Genomic DNA, 23,775 nt, shown 5'->3' with positions numbered 1-23,775 from the left:
ATATTTTCTTGGGTCCTTTCTCTCTCTCTTCTCCTTCTGGGACCCCTGTAATGCAAATGTTGGTGCATTTAATGTTGTCCCAGAACTCTTAGGCTGTCTTCATTTCTTTTCATTCTTTTTTCTTTATTCTGTTCCATGGCAGTGAATTCCACCATTCTGTCTTCCAGGTTAGTTATCCGTTCTTCTGCCTCAGTCATTCTGTTATTGATTCTTTCTAGTGTATTTTTCATTTATTGTATTGCTCATCTCTGTTTGTTCTTTAATTCTTCTAGGTATTTGTTAAACATTTCTTGCATCTTCTCGATCTTTGCCTCCATTCTTTTTCTGAGGTCCTGGATCATCTTCACTATCATTATTCTGAGTTCTTTTTCTGGAAGGTTGCCTATCTCCACTTCATTTAGTTGTTTTTCTGGGGTTTTATCTTGTTCCTTTATCTGGTACATAGCCCTCTGCCTTTTCATCTTGTCTATCTTTCTGTGAATGTGGTTTTCATTCCACAGGTTGCAGGATTGTAGCTCTTCTTGCTTCTGCTGTCTGACCTCTGGTGGATGAGGCTATCTAAGAGGCTTGTGCAAGCTTCCTGATGGGAGGCACCAGTGGTGGGTAGAGCTGGGTGTTGCTCTGGTGGGCAGAGCTCAGTAAAAGTTTAATCCACTTGTCTGCTTATGGGTGGGGCTGAGTTCCCTCCCTGTTGGTTGTTTGGCCTGAGGCAACCCAGCACTGGAGGCTACAGGCTCTTTGGTGGGGCTAATGGCGGACTCCAGGAGGGCTGATGCCAAGGAGTACTTCCCAGAACTTCTGCTGACAGTGTCCTTGTCCTCACAGTGAGGCACAGCCACCCCCCACCTCTGCAAGAGACGCTCCAACACTAGCAGGTAGATCTGGTTCAGTCTCCTATGGGGTCACTGCTCCTTCCCCTGGGTCCTGATGCGCCTACTTTGTGTGTGCCCTCCAATTTAATTAATTTCAATCGCAAAATAGCATTCTAATTCACAACATAGTTTCATATCTTTATCCTCATTTCACAGTAGAAAGCTGTGACATATGAAAATACACTTTTAAGACTCTTTTCTTTGTCAAGGCTCTTTTTATGTTTGGTTATTTTCCAATTTCAAAGCACTTTTCTTTCAACTCAGCCTTCTCATTATGTTTGGTATTTGTTACCCACATTCTAAAAACCCAAGATACAAAAACTTTAATTGGCCTCCTCCAAGGCCAAAGAAAATATCAATAACAGACTCTACTAGAATAAAGTTCTTAAGATTGTGGCAAAGCCACAAAACTACTCCAAACATAATTCCCTTCATTAACTAATTATGTTTTGTAAAGAGATAATAGTCATACAGTACAACCATTGTTTTAATTCTATTTTGAAGATGGAGTTTAAGTGTGAAACCACATGCATTTAAAACTTTTGTATTTAGGGATGAAAAAACAAAACAAAATACCCCCAAAGTCTAACAAACCTAACACTACCATTCAAAGACCAGCGCAGAGAAAATAACATTTTTCATTTGCAGAAAATATTTTAAAATCTCACATATTTAGTAGGTATGAATAGAACACTCTGATGGGGCAAGTAGACATTTTGGATACAAGACTCCGGATTAAGCAGTGACCAAGCAGACTGCTGTCAGGGGTTCTATATTGCTGTTCCCAGGTAGATATTTAGGTAAATCATCCACCAGACAAAAGAATAAACGTAAAATCCCTAAATTATGTGTGATTCATATCTTTTTTTTATAAATGAGCAAGAAGGTAAGCTCATACATTCAATGATCAATAAATGCAAAAATGAAAGGTTTTAAGTTAATAAGTGAATAGGAGTTCATAGAATACAATGGAGTAAACATAGAATCTTGAAAGAAAATCAGGTGGTGTTTCTAGGGAGCAAATTTTATTAGGTAGGATCAAATGTACTTACATCCCTCTCTGCATTTTAAGAGAAGAACTAAATGCCTTATTTCTGAAAATAGGATCAGGACTGAAGTCAAGCATCTGATTCAAATACCCCCTCTGACACTGACCTGATGAATAATGTTTCACTTTGACCTTTCTTTGAAAACATGATGTGCAGATTTCCAATTAAGGTACATTATGTAGCTTTAATCATAGCTACCAACATCATATCAGCATGCTAGGTGGCAAAGATAAGATATTATTTGTACAGTGACATAATAAAATACAATATAGCTTTACCCTTTCAAATGGTAACACATCAGATATCACTTTATAGACTCAAAAAAAATAAAAACACCACATTTCAAAACCTTTAGTTTCAGTTCAACACATGGCATGCTTAATGGTTTCAGCATATCTAATTCTTTTTAATAAGTGTTAAAACTGAAAGCAAGACAGGTAGATATTAAAAATATATTGGAACATCTTAAAATTACCAGCCCTAACAGTGGAAATAAAATGATGGCAATTAAAAGTAATAAAGGTTATTAAAAGTTAAGGGCCTTTGAGGCTAGGAAGTCATGTTAGACTGTCAATTGTTTTCCCCATGGTGGGAAATCAGTTAGAAATTAAAAAAAAAAAAAAATCTAGTAGTTTAGTTGTGGTCAAAGAAAGAGTCAGTGGAGAATGGGGAGGTTTCAGCAACATGCTGGTAGAAAAAAAGAGACTTACATAGTCTGGGAGGGCAGTGAAATGGAAGGCGTGGTAACCTCGCTCACTTAGTTGTCATTTTTGATTTTCAATGACATTTTTTTCATTCTTTCGCCTAGTAAAGATGACAGAAGTTCCTAATTTATTATCTGACGTCTATTCCTGTTCCTAGATTCAAGAGAGTTTAACTGTAAAATATCAAGTCATCATATCCAAATACAGACACTGAAAAAAACTACAGCACCGATGTTGCATGCATTCCATTATACTTCTCATAACTACATCCGCAAACCAGAGATAAGGACATGGGGGAAAGATTCAGCGAGCGCAGCCCAGGAGGCTGGGGGAGAAAGGGGAAATCTGCAGGGTCTTCAGATTAACGCAGTAGGAGGGAGGGGCTCATAACAAAGAGTCACGTTCTTCCTGAAAGGCTATGAGCCATGGATTCTAGAAGAATGCAGAATTCAAGTCCTCTGCATGGCTCTAGGATCCATATACTCTATAGGTACAAACAGAGCTGGTCAAAATGCAAATGGCACTCCACAAGAGAGATTCTCTCATTAGATGCCTTCTGCTGCTCAGGCTGGGCTGCATTTTAGATGACGAGAGAAGGATCATTGATACTTTTATAAACATGAACCTGGCAGATTGGTTGGGCTTGACTGAAGGGAGAAAAAAGTGCAGTGTAAATTTCTGTTCTGTGTGTAAATCATAGCACAGCCAGATCAGAGCAGGCAAAGTCATGGGGCCCCAGACGTTTCCTTCTAATTCTCCTCTTTGGTTGCACTTCATTCAGCATGCAGTGGGCTGGCCTGCTGAAGGTGCGCAGGAAATATTTGTGAATAAATGAATGAAGAGACTGCATAACTTATATTCCTTGAAGAAAACCACCCTGATGGCGAAAACCCTCAATTCTACAGCTGATTTGTACATTTTAAGGAGCATGAGGGGGGTATTAAAAACAGTAGAAAAGAAAAAAATAGGAAAAGACTTATCGTAAGAGCAAAGGGAAAAAAAGGAGAAAGAAGTAATATTGAAGAAACCCCCAAACAAACAATTTAATGCCAAAGTCGTCTCCAGGCACTGCAAATGCTGCTCAGTAGCAAAATACTGGAATTTGGATTTTAGTTCTGTAGTGGCAAATACCACATCTGTTCATGTGGTCTCATACAAATACTTTCCTATTCTCATGCATAATCTCAGATTCTTTGCTAGATGCATGATATTTATTCCATTTATTATTAAAGAAACTATCTCTGGAGGAGGTTTAAAGTCAAAAGGTGTCTGAAATTTAGCTACGATTATTCACAGGATGAACAAATCTAAATAACATCTAGTTAGTTTCCATAGGTATGCATTCATTGGATTATGTTTATTTTGAAAAACAAATCTTCTGCAAGATATTTTAACTATAAGAGATTACTATTATTATTGAAGAAGCATCAAGACAGAATCATCTTAGTTCAATTAACATTGTTAAAAATTAAGGTACCATTAGCATAAAAATGTTGATGAGTGGCTTCCAGCTTTGGGGCTGGCTTTACTGTGAACTGATCTCAATATAGGATCGTTTATAGAGTGCGACCATAATGAGAGCACAGAGAAAGGGGAAGAAAGTTCTCTGCACCCAGCTCATCAGTATGCAACTCTGCTCTCAGAGAAACACAAAGAGGAGCCAGTCCTTCAAGGGCAACTTCCTTGCCTGGATGCAATCTGTCCGTGCCAGTCAACAAGAAGCCAGCAGCTGCCTCTGGAGGGAATCCCCTTCCAGGAGCCAGGAATCCAGGCCCATTAACACATGTGGGTAAGAGTGGATCAAGTCTGCCTTGAGAGGAGACCCACACCAGTCTAGTTCCTATAACATCTGGCTCTGTTCTCTGCTTCGGATGGACCACACATGGGTAGGTCTGAAGAAATGTAAGGACACTGTGTGAAATGCACTTGGCAGGGTTTGGGGAAAGACTGATCTTTAGGGTGTTGGCTTCTCCAAAGTTATCAGTGAGAACTAAGGCTATCAAGTCTATTGAGGGCAAGACCCCAAAACCTAACTGGTTGCTACTCTGAGCTGCTTCTGCTTTACCTGATGAGAAGGAAATTCACATGTTCATACTGATGGCCCCACTGCAGAAGAGTACCTGCCAAGCAATTTATGAAATTCTGGTGGTTTCAAAAAAAAAAAAACCCACTCTTCAGACAAGTTAAATCGCTCAACGTGAGGGCACAACAGCAAGCCCAGGGAAGCACAGGTGTTTTCAGATTCGTTTCATACCTACATCTCACTCAGCGTTAGGACTAAACCAAGTGGTAAGAGGGAGTGCACCCAGGGCTGCAGGCTTCTGCTTGCAGGCAACTTCCGTTTTTTCCTAAGGAGAAACATTTGGCCATGTGTTCCCGCTAAGCAAGGCCTGCAAAAGCCGGCTGACCTAATTTAAAATATGAGCTCTCATTGCATGAACCTCTTCCAAACCTTCGCTATTTTTTGTTCGTTCAGATCTTATTCCATAAAAAGTCAGCCCATCTTTTTCCAGTCCTAGTGACCTGCATTCTCTCCTTCCCGGAAGCATGTCGCTTCTCCTGCTAGCCTCTGCCTTAATCACTTTTATTTGTGGGACGCTAGGGAGGGGATGGGAATGCTTCGAGTAGGGAAGAAAATAACTCTTAAAAAATCCTTCTTATTATGATCATGTTTAGATGAAATATGGGGCTTGCCATCAACAAAATTACAAAACAATTCCACTGGGAGTCCAGACGGTTCAGGGTAATTCATCTATGAAAAAGTGAACTTTAATTGTTACTCTTGGCAGCAATCTAAGAGAAGAGTGAAATATTATACTAAATATTGCCACGTGCAATAGTAAAATGCTCTTTCCTCCCTGCCAGAAGCAGTGTATGGCCCCCTTCAGACTCAGGTTTGGATCTGGTGATTTAGTCTAAATCCTCGGCTTCCCCCTCTCCAAAACCAACAGAGGTTTTCAAAAGAGTTGCATTTTTTATTAGAACCATTTGCTCTTTTTAAGTTGCCAAAAAGGAGTAAGTAAAACTAAGACTTTTATTTGGGTTAAAGTTGATTCCTCAGCTTCATTGAGGTCAATGTACTTAGTCTGTGAACCTTCTACTAAGAAGTTCACTGCAGTGTTGAACCAGCCAGGGTTATGTTTTGATCCCTTCTTCCCCCCTCCCCAAACCCAAGCCCTTGGCTGCCTGGATTTATATAGTCGGGGCTGGAAGCATGGGGAAGCTAATCAAAAGGAAACATACATATGGCAAATTACATCCTGGATTTTCTAGAACAATTGAAATTTCAAATATTTTTGATGCTGCACATAACATTTGCTATTCTGGAACTACGTGTCTTGATTTGGGCTTCAGAAAATGTGATCCCAACAGGTATTTACAACGCTTTAGATTAAAAGCTCATTGAACACTGCTGCATTATATAATTTACAAGCACAGAAAGGTATTCAATAATACTCGAAAGCAGAGGGACATTCTTTTTTTTCTAAAAGTGAAGTTTTCAGTGAAGATGTTAATCAAAGAACTCTTTTATATGGTGCTGGTTCCCTGGCATATTGATAGGTTTTGGCAAAGCATGATTAATAAGCTGATTGCAAATAATTTTTAAAATTACACTTTACATTTTCGGCATGAATATTTATATACATTGGGTATAATACACTAAGGATATATTAAAATCATATGTAAGATATCCTATGTAGATAATATTATTCAGCTTCTAAATTGTTTAAGTTGGGGAAGTTAGGGCCCAGAAAAATTAAATGACTTGCCCAGGATTATTCAGCTTATTACCAATGATCTGAGGACCAGAACCGTAATTTTTAAGTAGATATTCCTTATGTTATAGAATACTGTTTTTCATCCATAGGGATATATAATAATACAAAGATTACTTGGGAGTAAATTTAAGTCTGCAGATACAACAAAAAGTAATCTTTGTTGTAACTTAAATTAATGGATTAAAATTTAGATTATCTGAAACCTGAGTAAAGATACTACACTATAGGACATCTGCTTTATATAATTATTTTCTTTTGATTATAGCATATGTTATGGATGACAATAAACAAAATGGCTACCATTAGTAAGATAGTTTGAGGGAACTAGAATCCCTATCAGCCATGGGAAAAATAGTCAGCACTTACTATATCCTGTGCACACTTGCCTAAGACTGCACATTATAAAGCTTCATAAGAACTTTTAGTTTATGTAAAGTAATGTCTTAGAATTATGCCTGTTTTTCTGTTTGTGGAAGGTTTGAAAAAAAAAAAAACAACAAAAACAAAATATGTAGAAAAGCACAGCCTAGCAACTAACAGTGCTACCCTCAAACGAACAAAAGATACCAGCTATTATTAACTGGAAGTAATCACTCCAGAAGGTAAGGAATTTTTAAATACATTGTTACAAATACCACTCAGATAATCAATGACAGCAAAGAGTAAACTAATGAGGAGCCCCATAGGTCGACAATACTTGGAAGTTGGTTACCTTTAAAGAAACTGACCTATGATGTGGGAAGCCAAGGAAATCTGCCTTAAATGTGTTGTTTTAATTAAAAAAAAAAAAAAAAGGAACCTGCCTTTTTTTTTTTTCTACTAAGAGGTCAAGCTCTTCCTGTGTCAGTACAAAATTTAAAGTTTCTTTGGATGGGTTCTATTTCCTGCTCTCCATTTAAAATGGGGGAAAAATAAAAATATTTTGCCTGTGACAAAATATGAAAGAAGTTCTCACCCTTAAAACCAGCAGCATTGGTTTTCCAGTCATTAGCGTTCAAATGTCCTGCACGGGAAGTCCTTACAATAACATGCTGCACGTCTCTCCAGGTCAGAAACGGACTGGGGAAAGACAAGGTAAGAATCATTGTACCAAAAAAAAAAAAAGATGGGGGAAGCAGAGAGTCACAAGCAAATTAAAAAAGCGAAAGCAGAAGGGCAAAGTACTAAAAACAAAGGGTCAGCGATTTGGGTTTGGGATAAACAAATGCCAAATGCCGCTCTTGTTCTCAACTTGGAGAAGTGACATTAGTCTCAGGGAGGCAGAAAATGTAACCTTTAATTTGAGAAATAATGTGATATTAGTCAGTGTAAGTTTTTAAAAGGGTGAAGATTTCCAGTTTCCTCAACAAAATGGCTCCCAATTCTTGCCCTGTCATCCTTCGTGTAGACTCTTGCATCATAAGAAAATTACAACAAGCTAAAATCAAAACTGAAGGGCTCTTGAACATTCCTTGTTCAGTTGTTTAGCCAGGCACTTGATTTTAATTTAACAAAGAACTTAGCAATGTTAACCATTCTGGATGGATGTGTGGGATACAGAAAAAGTCTCAACTGAAACCAAGTCTTCATTTTCAGTGTTCTCAAAGGAAGAGGATGTGGTACAGAGTCCAAAACTGGGTACCCAGGCACAGAAAACTATGGGAGTGTCTTAATTTGCAATAAATAGTTATTAAATTATTGGATACCTATTTCTTATGGCTGTTGGCACTGAAGATCACAAAGACACTACGGAATGGGAGATACTTTCATCAAAGAACTGCAATACTAATAAACACACAGAAAATAAATCCAAGTACATATACACAGTCTTTTGTTCTCTTTCAAAGAACATGTTATTTACTAAAGGCATTTGACTCAGTGCATGCATGAAATTCTAATCAGGATACTTATTCAATTCAGTCTTGAATGTGAGGTGTGACAATTTTTTTACTTAACTAGGAAATATGGCAACTTATCATGCAGCTGTGTAGTTATTTTCTTTGCTTCTCATCTGCCACCTTCATTTTAGAAGGATATTTGCAAAGGATGGGTCGGAACATTTGAAGGAGGAGAGACAATGACTTGCTACCTTCCTAGAAGTGTGACAGGGGCATGTGGTAATCTCTGTACCCCCTCGTATGGGCACGTATGCACACTGGTGTCTCCCAGGCAGAGGGAGAACGTGGTATCTTTATAGCTAATTATCAATGATGAAGCGGCACACTGCTTCACTTGATACTACATTTTCCTATCACACTCAGCATATACGTGTTTTTGAGGGCGCCCTCCTAATGAGAGGGGGCCCAGTGATCAGATTCTGGTTCCTTCATTTTCTACATATGTGAAATTGACTTCCCAAAGTGTCAGTTTCCCCACTTAGAATGTGGATGTTAATATCTACTTTACTTCCTTGTACCAACTGAATCAAAGTATAGTTGTCCCTTGAACAACGTGGAAGTTAGGGGCACCGACCCCTGAGCAGTCAAAAATCTGAGTATAACTTATAGTTGGCCATCCGTAGCCACGGTTCTGCATCCATATATTCAACCAACAGCGGATCATGTAGTACGTATTTAGTGAAAAAAAATCTGCGTATAAGCGGACCTGTGCAGTTCAAACCTATGTTGTTCAAGAGTCAACTGCCATGCCAAGTACTTAACCTTGTTCCTGGTGCATAATAAACCCTTATAAGTGGTAGACAGTACATCATTTTGCTAAAGTAAGAGCCACAGCTCCTATTTACTGATTTGAAAATGAAGGAGATGGGGAGAGAAAAGTACTACAGAGTTCTTATACCTTTTTGTTATGTTCTCAGATTCCAAATAAAAGAGAAATATTACTGCCATTTTCAAAGTTTCCATAAGGGACAAGATAGGATCTCGACTATTTTGTAAGTCTGCATTAATAGAAGAACTTATACTATGGGATTAAAACCCATCCAAGTGAGTTTGAAAGATATGAGAACAATGGAAGCAGAATTATTTTTGTTTTGATACAATACTTGTTAGGAGCCAACTTTAGAACCTGACAAGGCACAAAACTCTGAAGAAAGGGAGGGAGGTTGTGTGATGGATCCCAGGAGGCACGGAAGTTTTGCTTCTAAAACAGTTGGCATGATTTGGCCCTTAGCTGGCTAATAGTGAATCCACAACAAAATTTAATAGAGTCCATGCACTACAGTCAGGAAAATTAGGAGAATGAGTCCAGGGAAAATTCTGAATGCTACTCTCAACATAAGACGTTCTAGCTCTGCCTGAAATGCGATGCTAATCTCCATTCCCTTTTCCAGTGTAGTTACTTGGGTGAGGGGCAAAAACAACAACAGAAAAGCTCAGTCTGGAAAGACATTCCAGCCCCTTATTTATGGGAAAGCAAAATCCTCTCAAGTGAACATGTATATTTTTATTTTTTCATGAGCAAACAGCAAGACCCATAAAAGTACACTTGGATGTGATAAATATGTCTAACTCAACCTTGTAATTTTAAAATAACATTTAACACACAGTTAAAACTTTCACATTTTAAATGTTATCCTTCAGGAGGAAAAAAAAAAAAGAACACAAGTTTCTCTGTTACCTATCACCAGGGCAAAATTCCTTTAGAAATATCAAGCACAAGGTTCTGACCATTGGGAGACCATTTCCCTAGTGACCCTTAGCTCTAAAAATAGAATAATAATAACAGAACAGGAAACACTTATCTTGTACCTTAAGCAGTTGTATTCAGGCAGATTCAGGAAGCCTCCTGCATTCAACTCAGCCTGAAGAAATGAGAGTTACTTGCTCTCATGCTGAGTTGCACAAACTAATTCTTCTTGGAGTGCTTGTAATTAGAAGGGAGAAATTACCTTCAGGAAATTGAAACTACACATGGAAAGGAGGCATTCAGATAATTTTACTGTGACATTTGATAATGTACAACTTCAGAAATGATTTAATTTCAAAATTTCCTGAATTTCACCAAAATAAAGGGAGAAAGATAATATGGGAAACCAATGGATTTTGGAATCAGTGGTGTTCCTACTTGTGGGAGGGTAATTAATTATAGCTCAGGAAACAGCCATAGGTTAAGTGGCTAGTATCCTGAGAGGACTTTTATTTATGGGAAAGTCGGATTCACATTTTATGACCTATTTGTATTTATGCTCACAGGGATGATGTAGGAATGAAGAAGTCATCAAACGTGGGGTAAACCACATACAGAGTGAAAGCAGAGTGCCCTGTGCCGTGAATGACACAGTCCACGATGGTAACATAGGACCTCCTAAAACCTACCCCCTCCTGCCAATTACCCTGGACCCACACTCCAGTGGCCTCTGAAAACCAATACCCCTTTCACTGCCAAAGCACCAAAAGATTTGGGGCAAATAATAATCAAAGAGGCCAAAAGTCTAACCAACCTGGAAAAAAAGAGCAGTTTCTCTCAACTCTGAGCCCGGTGACCACCAGTCTCATAATAAGCCACCAGGAGTTATGCCACATACCCCTCAGGTTTCTTCCTGGAATTATTGACAGTTACCCCTGAATAACAATATACACTAAAAGGTCACATTTATAAATGCCTGCAAAACGTGGCTAGTTAACAATGACCTTTCAAGGCAATACAATATACATGATTTTCTGGGGAGTCCTGTATGTATCATCTTTTCCTGTAAGGAAGTTTTGCATCCTTTGATGACCTCAAAATAATAACCAACATTTAGTGAACACTTGGCCAGGGAGAGGTACTGTATGTTGTATATGCACTATGATTGTGTAATCTAAAAAAATCACATGACGGAGGTAAAATTTTTATTCCCATTTCACAGATGACAAAAGTGAGACTTTGAGTTCCACACAGTAACTCAAGGACATATAGGTAGGTCGTGGTAGAGCTACAATTCAAACCAACTGCACTTGGCTATGATAATATGCTACCAAACACTATTTAATACCATCTCCACATGGACCCATAAAGGTGAAATGAATGTACACACAGCGGCTTGTCAGGTGGTTCTCTAACAGCTGGATCAGGAAGCCAAGTGTCGCATGTTCTGTCCTCATGGTCATACAATTTTTGTGCCCATACTCTCTCTCTCTCAACTCAGTTGGCTGAGTTTTGTTTGCCACAGAATTCAGGAGATTCTTGAGTCCTAATTTGATTTTCAGGTTCCAAAGGCCTAACTTTGGCACATTCTATCAAGAAGGTAAACAGAAAGATACTGAACTAGGAAAAATCATACTCTTTTTTATAAAATAATATTTTATACTAGATGTCATAACATTGTACCTTTTCTTAACATTTGGTATGAACTTGTCACCTTGCCTGACACACTCACACTTTGATGTGGTTTAAAGCCTGATTAGGTAACTCTTCTCCAGCGAGGGAACCTCAGCTGAACCTCATCTCAAATACTTCTAGTCTCCCGCTGCAAAAATAGGATCATGAACGACACTATCACTACCTGGTGTTTGTATTACATTTTTGTTCTGAGCAGTTCAAAGTATTTCATGGGCCCAACAACAGGTTTTAGAAGAAGTAGGACATATCCCGGGAGAGACATTCTGTCTAGTGCTTCTTGTAGGACGTCTAAGTGCAACTGCTAGCACTTAAAAAAAAAAATTCCCTCCCCAAGAGTGTTCCCAGATAATTCTGCACACTTGTGAATAAATCTGTACTTGGTGGTCCTTAAAACCAAGGACCAATTTTAAATCCTGAGTGACTTATTCACCTGCATTTATTAAAGAGAAAAAAGAACTCACCTTCCCCCCCAAGCCCCCAGATGGATCTATCATCATAGGCAGTTTAAGGGCAACTGATAAAAGGAAAAATGAATACACATCTTATTATAGAAAAAGAATAGATCAATAAGAGGAGCAATAGCGAATCCAGATAATGAAAACCGTTTCCTAAACAGGACAATCGTCTTTAAATACAAGAGTGATTCCATCTAAAGCGAGGATGAGCGATTACGTGGACCAGACATATAGGGAAACAGCAAGAGCAATCAGCAATCATCAAATATCCAACTTACTAGTCAAGCAAAAATCCAAGGCCAAAGCAGTCTCCTTTTATGTTTCTTAAGATTGTGTAAAAGAAAAATGGGAATCAGTAGCCAGAAAATGAACGTCATTGTACAGATGCTAAATAAGTCAGCAATTATGGGAAAGGATTCATTGTGAGCTGGAAGAACCAAGATGAGGCAGAAGTGTTTAAAGCCTGCAGAGATTGAGGAAAAACATTACTCTGACTGCAGCCAGTATGTGCCAGCGATGATTCAAGAATAAAATACAGACCTTTCAACAAAGGAAACCAATCTTCTTTTGTCAGGTAATGAAGAGCCCAAAGGGATTGCCAGGTGGTGAGTCCCACTACGAGCAGGAGTGTATCCCTAATGGGAGTGCATTTGTTCTGTGTTCTATATTAATTCAAAAGTCCTGGGTCTAAAGCTGCGTTGCAGTAACAGAAAACACAGTTATTAATACCTCCAGATTTAGAAATATGATTCGTATTGGTATCACCAGGATCCCTGCTTAGGATCCATCCACACCTGAATCAAAGCAGAAGAGATAAAAGAAAAAACTGGTTGGAGATCACCTAAGTCAAATTTTTATTTTACTCTTTTGTGAAACCACTCACTGATTCCCTGAATTTAGTCTAAACCAAAGGTGTGGAAATTTGGTTTATAAACACACTTAAGATAGCCCCCAATTTACAAAGAAAAATTCTGTCATTTAAACTGAAGTGCCTTCTTTCCATTATAAATCCCAGCTTATCTGTAGGATTTGTCATTATACCTGAAAGACATCAATTAAGTTTTCTGCAGCCTTAAAAATGATTATTTTGTTTGTAAGCTCAATAATCATTTCCTTGAAATACTTTGTTATGTAAATGCTTATGGAATAAAACCTGATGAGTGGTCAGCCAGAGGTACACTAAGTTGAGATCATATGCATTGACATCAATTCATGATCATGGAACTTTCTTTCCACCTGCTCTTGTGTACACTCAATTCCCTCTGAGAATATTACCCTGAAACTATAAATTCTGGCCATTCTAAAGCCCACTCTCCTAAAAGGAACCCTCTTACACTGTTGGTGGGAATGTAAATTGGTGCAGCCAATTACTATGGAAAACAGTACGGAGGTTCCTCAAAAAACTAGAAATAGAGTTGCCATATGATCCAGCAATCCCACTCCTGGGCATATATCTGGAGAAAACTCAAATTCGAAAAGATACATGCACCCCAATGTTCATAGCAGCACTATTTACAATAGCCAAGACATGGAAGCACCTAAGTGTCCATCGACAGATGAATGGATAAAGAAGATGTGGTATATATACACAATGGAATGTTACACAGCCATAAAAAAGAATGAAATAATGCTATTTGCAGCAACAAGGATGGACCTAGAGATTATCATACTAAGTGAAGACAGAGAAAGACAAATATCATATGATATCACTTATATGTGGAATCTAAAAAAATGATACAAATGAACTTAATTACAAAACAGAAATAGACCCACAGACATAGAAAACAAACTTATGGTTACCAAAGGGGAAAGGTTGGGGTGGGGGAGGGATAAATTAGGAGTTTGGGATTAACATATACACACATATATAAAATAGATAACCAACAAGGACCTACTATATAGCACAGGGAACTATACTCAATATTTTGTAATAACCTATAAGGGAAAAGAATCTGAAATGCATATATATACACACACATATATATATGTATATATAACTGAATCACTTTGCTGTACACCTGAAACTAACACAACATTGTAAATCAACTATACTTCAATAAAAAATAAAAATAAATGAAAAAAAAAGGTCTCTGTCTTTATGCAACCATAACCTGGAATCTAAATCCAACTCTCATTTTTGTCCCCAATCTTTGAAACTGTTTGAAGTAGACCAAATGTGTTGGTATGAGAGCTTCCTCCCTAAGTTTATCCTGGTCAAGCTGGGAGAAGCTCAAGTCTGGGAAAGAAACTGGAGGACACAGCTCACTCCCCCTTTTCTGCTAATTTTGTAGGCTACCTAACACTAGGCATGAATAAATACATAATTTTAAGCTAACTGACCTTGTCCTGCAGAAAGACACTGTGGCCCCCATTATTTATTTCTAATTTAAATTTGTTCTCAAAATAATAATAAACATAGTTTCTAATCACTTGAGAATGGTATAAATTGTGCTTTAGAGTCAGGAAGACTTGGGGTAAATCATGACCTGCTACTTAATAGGTCTGTCACCCTAGTATATTTACTAAAATTCTCTGGACTCAGTTTCCCACCTGAAATGTGGAGACAAATTCATTAGCTCAAATTCTTGGTTGCAAGAATTTGAGGTAATGAATATAAAGTGCCTGGCACATGAAAGGCTCTCAAAGACAGCAGTCATTATGATTACTTGAGATGAACAACCTATCATCCCAGAAAAATTCAGAAGGACCACTTTCTGAATTTATACTAGCATCTGATGAATTGTCATTTAATTAAGCTAAGTTTTCCTCTATGCTCCTAAATTTTAATAGTATGATTTTTAGTTTCTGTAATAGATGAACAAAATAGCATCTTCAACACCTTGGTATATTTCTGCTTAGTGAAATAATAATGCTACTAAGATGTGTCAAAAAGCTCTGGTTTTAAAAGCTGATGGTGGAGGCAGCAACTGGTTGGGAAAGAACTGTTTGTACCCGCTGTGATTGTAACAAACCCTCTCTATTTGTGCGAAGATCTTCCCTTTTGATGGTTGGCCATTGATGTGATGTTGTAAAGGACGGTGAATTGTTCTTTGGTTTGATATCCTAGTGCTTTTCAAGTACCAAATGTTAGGATGAAGACTTTGAACGTACTTATTCGCTTAACTGAACTATCAGACTGAAGTGTTTTGAAACTTTTTCTACATAGTTCAAGGATCTGCAGAGTTCCTACCTCAAAAGCCAGCAGGTGAACCCTTGGACAGGCAACAAAAAATATTTGGTTGCATCTCTGTTCTCACTATTATTTTAAATTACTTTACAGCATTTTTCTCATTATTTTTTTCCTATTAAGTACAAAGAATTAAAATGATCCTTTTCTACATGCTTATGTTTTTAAACAAAGGTTTTCAAAGTTCAGTTTTAATTTTAAACTTAAATGAAAATGACTAAGCATTTTGGATTCTAGAATTTTAAATAAATGTTATTCTATTTTAGACACTCCTGGTTCATTATGTAAACTCCTAGCAATTTTTTAAATTATTAGACTAAAATAGTAACGAAAAACATTTTTCAAAAATTTCATGCTACACACACACACACACACACACACACACACACACACTCCGAGGAAAAGATCAACTGAGATGAATAGAAATCTATTACAACAGTTCTGGAGGTATTTTAAATAACCCTATGGCTGATGTGACTGGACTGAAAAAAATAATGTTTAACTTTCCCATACTTCACATTAAGAAAACAAAGCTGGCTTGTCACCTAAAGGAAAGTAGAGGGAATAAAAGTAACAAAACCCCTCAAACCTCAGCCCTGTTTCCCTGTCTACCAAATTAAAGACCCAAGATATTAATGGGCTAAAAATGCAGGTACATAATTCACTACCGGACAAGAACTCCTTTTTTATTTTCAAGGCAGCCCACGTATTAACTCCGATATCTCTCCTGTCCGTATTATCAGTGTCTCAATTCCCAGAAACTGTGGCAGAAAATAGAGGATAAATTCCAACTTTCTTTTCTATTGCCTCCCCTACTCTATATGTTGGGATGCCAAAAATCAGGTCTTTCCAGTGAGGGGTACACAAGAGACAGAGTTGTGACTAATAAAACATAAGTGGGAGTCTACTGAGCATTTCTGAGAAAGTCTGTGCTTTCCTACTGCAGGCACTGCCTAATCCTCCTTCACTCTTTCCTTCCTCTTTTTACCTGAATGTGGATGTGATGGCTGGCACTGCAGCAGCCATTAAGAAAAAGTCAAGAGATAACACAGACTTTGGCCTTGGTAGCCTTGAGTTTCTGAACCAACATCTTCACTTGCGGATTTCCTGTTGTACCAGCCCCACTTAGCTATTAAATACAATTCCTAAAATATGTATCTCCAAAAGTACAGAGTATTAGATAGCATTTATTGAGTACTCACTGTGTGCCAGGCACACTGTGAAAAGTACTCAATATTCATTATTTCTCACAACAATCCTATGAGACAGGTACTATTATTATTTTTATTACTAAAATAAGGAAATCAAAGCAGGGAAAGTTTAATGACCCTGTTAGGGTCACATGACTAGCAAAAGCTGTAATTGGCTACAGGCAGTCAGACTCCAGAGCCCTAGGTCTGACCTATTCCACCACCATGTTGTCTTGTACTGGAGAAGGGGGTCACAAGGAGAAGAGTCAGGGTAACAGTCATTGTAGGGACTGGCCAGCAAGCCTCCAGTTTTTATAGTAGGGGTAGGAAATGATCCTGTCCTCACTCAGCATCCTCACTTTGGATGGATCTCTACCAGCGTCTCAGAGTTGACTGGGGGTTTTGTCCCTCATTCCACAATTCAATGGCAGATTTGAGTAGGTCTGTGCCTGGACGCTAGTCAGAGCAGCTCATCATCACACCCTTTTTGAAGCCAGAGTTTCTCACTGAGAATTTAAAAAAAGCAAAGAATAGAAACAAAGAAAGAAAGAAAGGAAGGAAAAAATAATTTAAGGTAAAAGAAGCATAAGAGAAGAGTGCAGGATGGACCTTCAAGATGGTGGAGAAGTAAGATGTGGACATCGCCTTCCTCCCCACAAATACATCAGAAATACATCTACATGCGGAACAACTCCTACAGAACACCTACTGAAGGCTGGCAGAAGACGTCAGACTTCCCAAAGGCAAGAAACTCCCCACGGACCTGGGTAGGGCAAAAGAAAAAAGAAAAAACAGAGACAAAAGAATAGGGAGGGGACCTGCACCACTGGGAGGAAAGTGTGAAGGAGGAAAAGTTTCCACACACTAGGAAGCCCCTTCAATGGCAGGGATGGGGGTCGGGGGGGTGAGGGGAAGCTTCGGAGCCAAGAGGGAGAGCGCAGTAACAGGGGTGTGGAGGGCAAAGCGGAGAGACTCCCGTACAGAGGAGCGGTGCGGACCAGCACTCACCAGCCCGAGAGGCTTGTCTGCTCACCCGCCGGGGCGGGTGGGGGCTGGGAGCTGAGGCTCGGGCTTCGGAGGTCAGATCCCAGGGAGAGGACTGGGGTTGGGTGCGTGAACACAGCCTGAAGGGGGCTAGTGCGCCACAGCTAGTGGGGAGGGAGTCTCGGAAAAAGTCTGGAACTGCCTAAGAGGCAAGAGACCATTGTTTCGGGATGTGCGAGGAGAGGGAATTCAGAGCGCCGCCTAAACGAGCCCAGAGATGGGCATGAGCTGCAGCTATCAGCGCGGACCCCAGAGACGGGCATGAGACGCTAAGGCTGCTGCTGCCGCCACCAAGAAGCCTGTGTGCAAGCACAGGTCACTCTCCACACCTCCCCTCTGGGAGCCTGTGCAGCCCGCCACTGTCAGGGTCCCGTGATCCGGGGACAACTTCCCCGGGGGAACGCACGGTGTGCCTCAGGCTGGTGCAATGTCATGCTGGCCTCTGCTGCCGCAGGCTCGCCCCGCATCTGTACCCCTCCCTCCCCCCGCCTGAGTGAGCCAGAGCCCCCGAAGCAGCTGCTCCTTTAACCCGCTTCTGTCTGGGTGAAGAACAGATGCCAGAGGGTGACCTACATGCAGAGGCAGGGCCAAATCGAAAGCTGAACCCCAGGAGCTGTGCGAACAAAGAAGAGAAAGGGAAACCTCTCCCAGCAGCCTCAGGAGCAGCGGATTAAATCTCCGCAATCAACTTGATGTACCCTGCATCTGTGGAATACCTGAATGGACAACGTTTTTACTACTTATTATCATTGGTGGATTTGTTTATTGGTTTGGTTGCTCTCTTCTTTTTTTTATTTAAAAAGATTTTCTTTTAATAACTTTATTTTCTCTCTCTCTCTCTCTCTCTCTCCCCCTCCCTCCCTCTCTCTCTCTCTCTTTCTTTCTTTCTTTCCTCACCCTTTTTTTCTGAGCCATGTGGCTGACAGGGCCATGGTGCTCCAGCTGGTTGTCAGGACTGAGCCTCTGAGGTGGGAGAGCCGAGTCCAGGACATTGGACCACCAGCCCCATGTCATATCAACTGGCGAGAGCTCTCCCAGAGATCTCCATCTCAACGCTAAGACCCAGCTCCACTCAATGACCAGCAAGCTCCAGTGTTAGATAGCCCATGCCAAACAACTAGCAAGACAGGAACCCACCCCCACCCCTTAGCAGAGAGGCTGCCTAAAATCATAAAAAGGTCACAGACACCCCAAAACACACCACCGGACATGGTCCTGCCCACCAGAAAGACAAGATCCAGCCTCATCCACCAGAACACAGGCACCAGTCCCATCCACCAGGAAGCCTACACAACCCACTGAACCAACCTTACCCACTGGGGGCAGTCACTAAAAAACGGGAACTACGAACCTGCAGCCTGCGAAAAGGAGACCCCAAACACAGTAAGTTAAGCAAAATGAGAAGACAGAGAAATATGCAGCAGATGAAGGAGCAAGGTAAAAACCCACCCAACCAAACAAATGAAGAGGAAATAGGCAGTCTACCTGAAAAAGAATTCAGAGTAATGATGGTAAAGAGGATCCAAAATCTTGGAAATAGAATGGAGAAAATACAAGAAATGTTTAACAAGGACCTAGAAGAACTAAAGAGCAAACAAACAATGATGAACAACACAATAAATGAAACTGAAAATTCTCTAGAAGGAATCAATAGCAGAATAACTGAGGCAGAAGAACGGATAAGTGACCTGGAAGTTAAAATAGTGGAAATAAATACTGCAGAGCAGAATAAAGAAAAAAGAATGCAAAGAACTGAGGACAGTCTCAGAGATCTCTGGGAAAACATTAAACACACCAACATTCAAATTATAGGGGTCCCAGAAGAAGAAGGGAAAAAGAAAGGGATTGAGAAAATATTTGAGGAGATTATAGTTGAAAACTTCCCCAATATGGGAAAGGAAGTAATCAAGTCCAGGAAGCGCAGAGAGTCCCATACAGGATAAATCCAAGGAGAAACACGCCAAGACACATATTAATCAAACTATCAAAAATTAAATACAAAGAACAAATATTAAAACAGCAAGGGAAAAGCAACAAATAACATACAAGGGAATCCCATAAGGTTAACAACTGGTTTCTCAGCAGACATTCTGCAAGCCAGAAGGGTGTGGCAGGACATATTTAAAATGATGAAAGGGAAAAACCTACAACCAAGATTACTGTACTCAGCAAGGACCTCATTCAGATTTGACGAGGAAATTAAAACATTTACAGACAAGCAAAAGCTAAGAGAATTTAGCACCACCAAACCAACTTTACAACAAATGCTAAAGGAACTTCTCTAGGCAGGAAACACAAGAGAAGGAAAAGACCTACAATACCAAAGACAAAACAATTAAGAAAATGGTAATAGGAACATACATATTGATAATTAACCTTAAATGTAAATGGATTAAATGCTCCAACCAAAAGACATAGACTGGCTGAATGGATATGAAAACAAGACCCGTATATATGCTGTCTACAAGAGACCCACTTCAGACCCAGGGACACAAAGAGACCGAAAGTGAGGGGATGGAAAAAGATATTCCATGCAAATGGAAATCAGAAGAAAGCGGGAGTAGCAATACTCATATCAGATAAAATAGACTTTAAAATAAAGACTATTACAAGACACAAAGAGGGACACTTCATAATAATCAAGGTATCAATCCAAGAAGATAGAACAATTGTAAAATTTTATGCACCCAACATAGGAGCACCTCAATACATAAGGCAAATGCTAACAGCCATAAAAGGGGAAATCGACAGAAACACGATAATAGTAGGGGACTTTAACACCCTACTTTCACCAATGGACAGATCAATCAAAATGCAAATAAATAAGGAAACACAAGTTTTAAATGATACATTAAACAAGATGAACTTAACTGATATTTATGGGACATTCCATCCAAAAACAACAGAACACACCTTCTTCTCAAGTGCTCATGGAACATTCTCCAGGATAGATCATATCTTGGGTCACAAATCAAGCCTTGGTAAATTTAAGAAAACTGAAATCATATCAGGTATCCTTTCCGACCACAATGCAATGAGACTAGATATCAATTATAGGGAAAAAACTGTAAAAAATACAAATGTATGGAGGCTAAACAAAATGCTACTAAATAATCAAGAGATCAGTGAAGAAATCAAAGAGGAAATAAAAAAATACCTAGAAACAAATGACAATGAAAACATGATGGTTCCAAACCTATGGGATGCAGCAAAAGCAGTTCTAAGAGGGAAGTTTATAGCAATACAATCCTTCCTCAAGAAACAAGAAAAATCTGAAATAAACAACCTAAACTTACACCTAAAGCAACTAGAGAAAGAAGAACAAAAAACCCCCCAAAGTTAGCAGAAGGAAAGAAATCATAAAGACCAGATCAGAAATAAATGAAAAAGAAATGAAGGAAATGATAGCAAAGATTGATAAAACTAAAAGCTGGTTCTTTGAGAAGATAAACAAAACTGATAAACTATTAGCCAGTCTCATCAAGAAAAAAAGGGAGAAGACTCAAATCAATAAAATTAGAAGTGAAAAAAGGAGAAGTAACAACTGACACTGCAGAAATACAAAGGATCATGAGAGATTACTACAAGCAACTCTATGCCAATAAAATGGACAACCTGGAAGAAATGGACTAATTCTTGGAAAAGCACAACCTTCCGAGACTGAAGCAGGAAGAAATAGAAAATATAAACATACCAATCACAAGCACTGACATTGAAACTGTGATTTAAAATCTTCCAACAAACAAAAGCCCAGGACCAGATGGCTTCACACGAGAATTCTATCAAACATTTAGAGAAGAGCTAACACTCATCCTTCTCAAACTCTTCCAAAATATAGCAGAGGGATGAACACTTCCAACTCATTCTACAAGACAACCATCACCCTGAAACCAAAACCAGACAAAGATGTCACCAAAAAAGAAAACTACAGGCCAATATCAGTGATGAACATAGATGCAAAAATCCTCAGCAAAATATTAGCAAACAGAATCCAGCAGCACATTAAAAGGATCATACACCATGATCAAGTGGGATTTATCCCAGGAATGCAAGGATTCTTCAACATACACAAATCAATCATTGTGATACACCATATTAACAAATTGAAGAATGAAAACCATATGATAATCTCAGTAGATGCAGAAAAAGCTTTTGCAAAATTCAACACCCATTTATCACAACTGTCCAGAAAGTAGGCAGAGAGGGAACCTACCTCAACAGAATAAAGGCCATATATGACCAACTCACAGCCAACATCATTCTCAATGGTGAAAAACTGAAACCATTTCCACCAAGATTAGGAACAAGACAAGGTTGCCCACTCTCACCACTATTATTCAACATAGTTTTGGAAGTTTTAGCCACAGCAATCAGAGAAGAAAAACAAATAAAAGGAAACCAAATCAGAAAAGAAGTAAAATGGTCACTGTTTGCAGATGACATGATACTATACATAGAGAATCCTAAAGATGCTACCAGAAAACTACTAGAGCTAATCAATGAATTCGGTAAAGTAGCAGGATACAAAATTAATGCACAGAAATCTCTTGCATTCCTGCACACTAATGATGAAAAATCTGAAAGAGAAATTAAGGAAACACTCCCATTTACCACTGCAAGAAAAAGAATAAAATACCTAGGAATAAACCTACCTAAAGGGCTTCCCTGGTGGTGCAGTGTTTGAGAATCCACCTGCCAATACAGAAGACAAGGTTTGAGCCCTGGTCCAGGAAGATCCCACATGCCGTGGAGCAAGTAGGCCTGTATGCCACAACTACTGAGCCTGAGCTCTAGAGCCCGCGAGCCACAACTACTGAGCCTGCGTGCTACAACTACTGAAGCCTGTGCACCTAGAGCCCATGCTCCGCAACAAGAGAAGCCACTGCAATGAGAAGCCCGCGCACTGCCATGAAGAGTAGCCCTCACTCGCTGCAAATAGAGAAAGCCTGCGCGCAGCAACGAAGACCCAATGCAGCCAAAAAAAATTAAATAAATAAATTTATATAAGAAAACAACAACAACAACAACAACAAAAACCTACCTAAGGAGACAAAATACCTGTATGCAGAAAACTAGAAGACACTGATGAAAGAAATTAAAGATGACACAAACAGATGGAGAGATATACCATGTTCTTGGTTTGGAAGTATCAACATTGTGAAAATGACTATACTACCCAAAGCAAGCTACAGATCCAGTGCAATCCCTATCAAACTACCAACGGCACTTTTTACAGAACTAAAACCAAAAATTTCACAATTTGTATGGAAACACAAAAGACCCCGAATAGCCAAAGCAGTCTTGAGAAAGAAAAACGGAGCTGGAGGATCAGGCTCCCTGACTTTAAACTATACCACAAAGCTACAGTAATCAAGACAGTATGGTACTGGCACAAAACAGCATTATAGATAAATGGGACAGGATAGAAAGCCCAGAGATAAACCCATGCTCATATGGTCACCTTATCTTTGACAAAGGAGGCAAGAATATACAATGGAGAAAAGGCAGCCTCTTCAATAAGTGGTGCTGGGAAAACTGGACAGCTACATGTAAAAGAATGAAGTTAGAACAGTCCCTAACACCATACACAAAAATAAACTCAAAATGGATTTAAGACCTAAATGCAAGGCCAGACACTATAAAACTCTTAGAGGAAAACATAGGCAGAACACTCTATGACATAAATCACAGCAAGATCTTTTTTGACTCACCTCCCTGAGTAATGGAAATAATATCAAAAATAAACAAATGGGACCTAATGAAACTTAAAAGCTTTTGCACAGCAAAGGAAACCATAAACAGACGAAAAGACAACCCTCAGAATGGGAGAAAATATTTGCAAATGAAGCAACTGACAAAGAATTAATCCCCAAATATACAAGCAGCTCATGTAGCTCAATATCAAAAAAAATAAACAACCCAATCCAAAAATGGGCAGAAGACCTAAATAGACATTTCTCCAAAAAATATATACAGATTGCCAACAAACACATGAAAGGATGCTCAACATCACTAGTTATTAGAGAAATGGAAATCAAAACTACAATGAGGTATTACCTCACACTGGTCAGAATGTCCATCAACAAAAAATCTACAAACAACAAATGCTGGAGAGGGTGTGGAGAAAAGGGAATCCTCTTGCACTGTTGGTGGGAATGTAAACTGATACAGCCACTATGGAGAACAGTATGGAGGTTCCTCAAAAAGCTAAAAATATAACTACCATATGACCCAGC

The 23,775-nt window shown here is 39.2% G+C and overlaps 1 protein-coding gene across 9 annotated transcripts in view; it reads right to left on the bottom strand.

Moving 5' to 3' along the window:
- The window catches only part of PCSK5 (proprotein convertase subtilisin/kexin type 5), a 464,350-nt gene that overhangs the window by 213,095 nt on the left and 227,480 nt on the right, over positions 1–23,775 (bottom strand). For all 9 annotated transcript variants that reach the window (XM_059924937.1, XM_059924939.1, XM_059924938.1 and 6 more), the window contains exon 10: positions 7,360–7,463. In XM_059924937.1, coding sequence (XP_059780920.1) covers positions 7,360–7,463 — 104 coding nt within the window. The remainder of the gene's footprint in view (positions 1–7,359; positions 7,464–23,775) is intronic.

The sequence above is a fragment of the Balaenoptera ricei genome, chromosome 6, assembly GCF_028023285.1.
Source record: "Balaenoptera ricei isolate mBalRic1 chromosome 6, mBalRic1.hap2, whole genome shotgun sequence".
Taxonomy (NCBI): Eukaryota; Metazoa; Chordata; class Mammalia; order Artiodactyla; family Balaenopteridae; genus Balaenoptera; species Balaenoptera ricei.
Note: the sequence above shows the minus strand (reverse complement) of the source record. Positions and strands in the feature narration are given on the sequence as shown.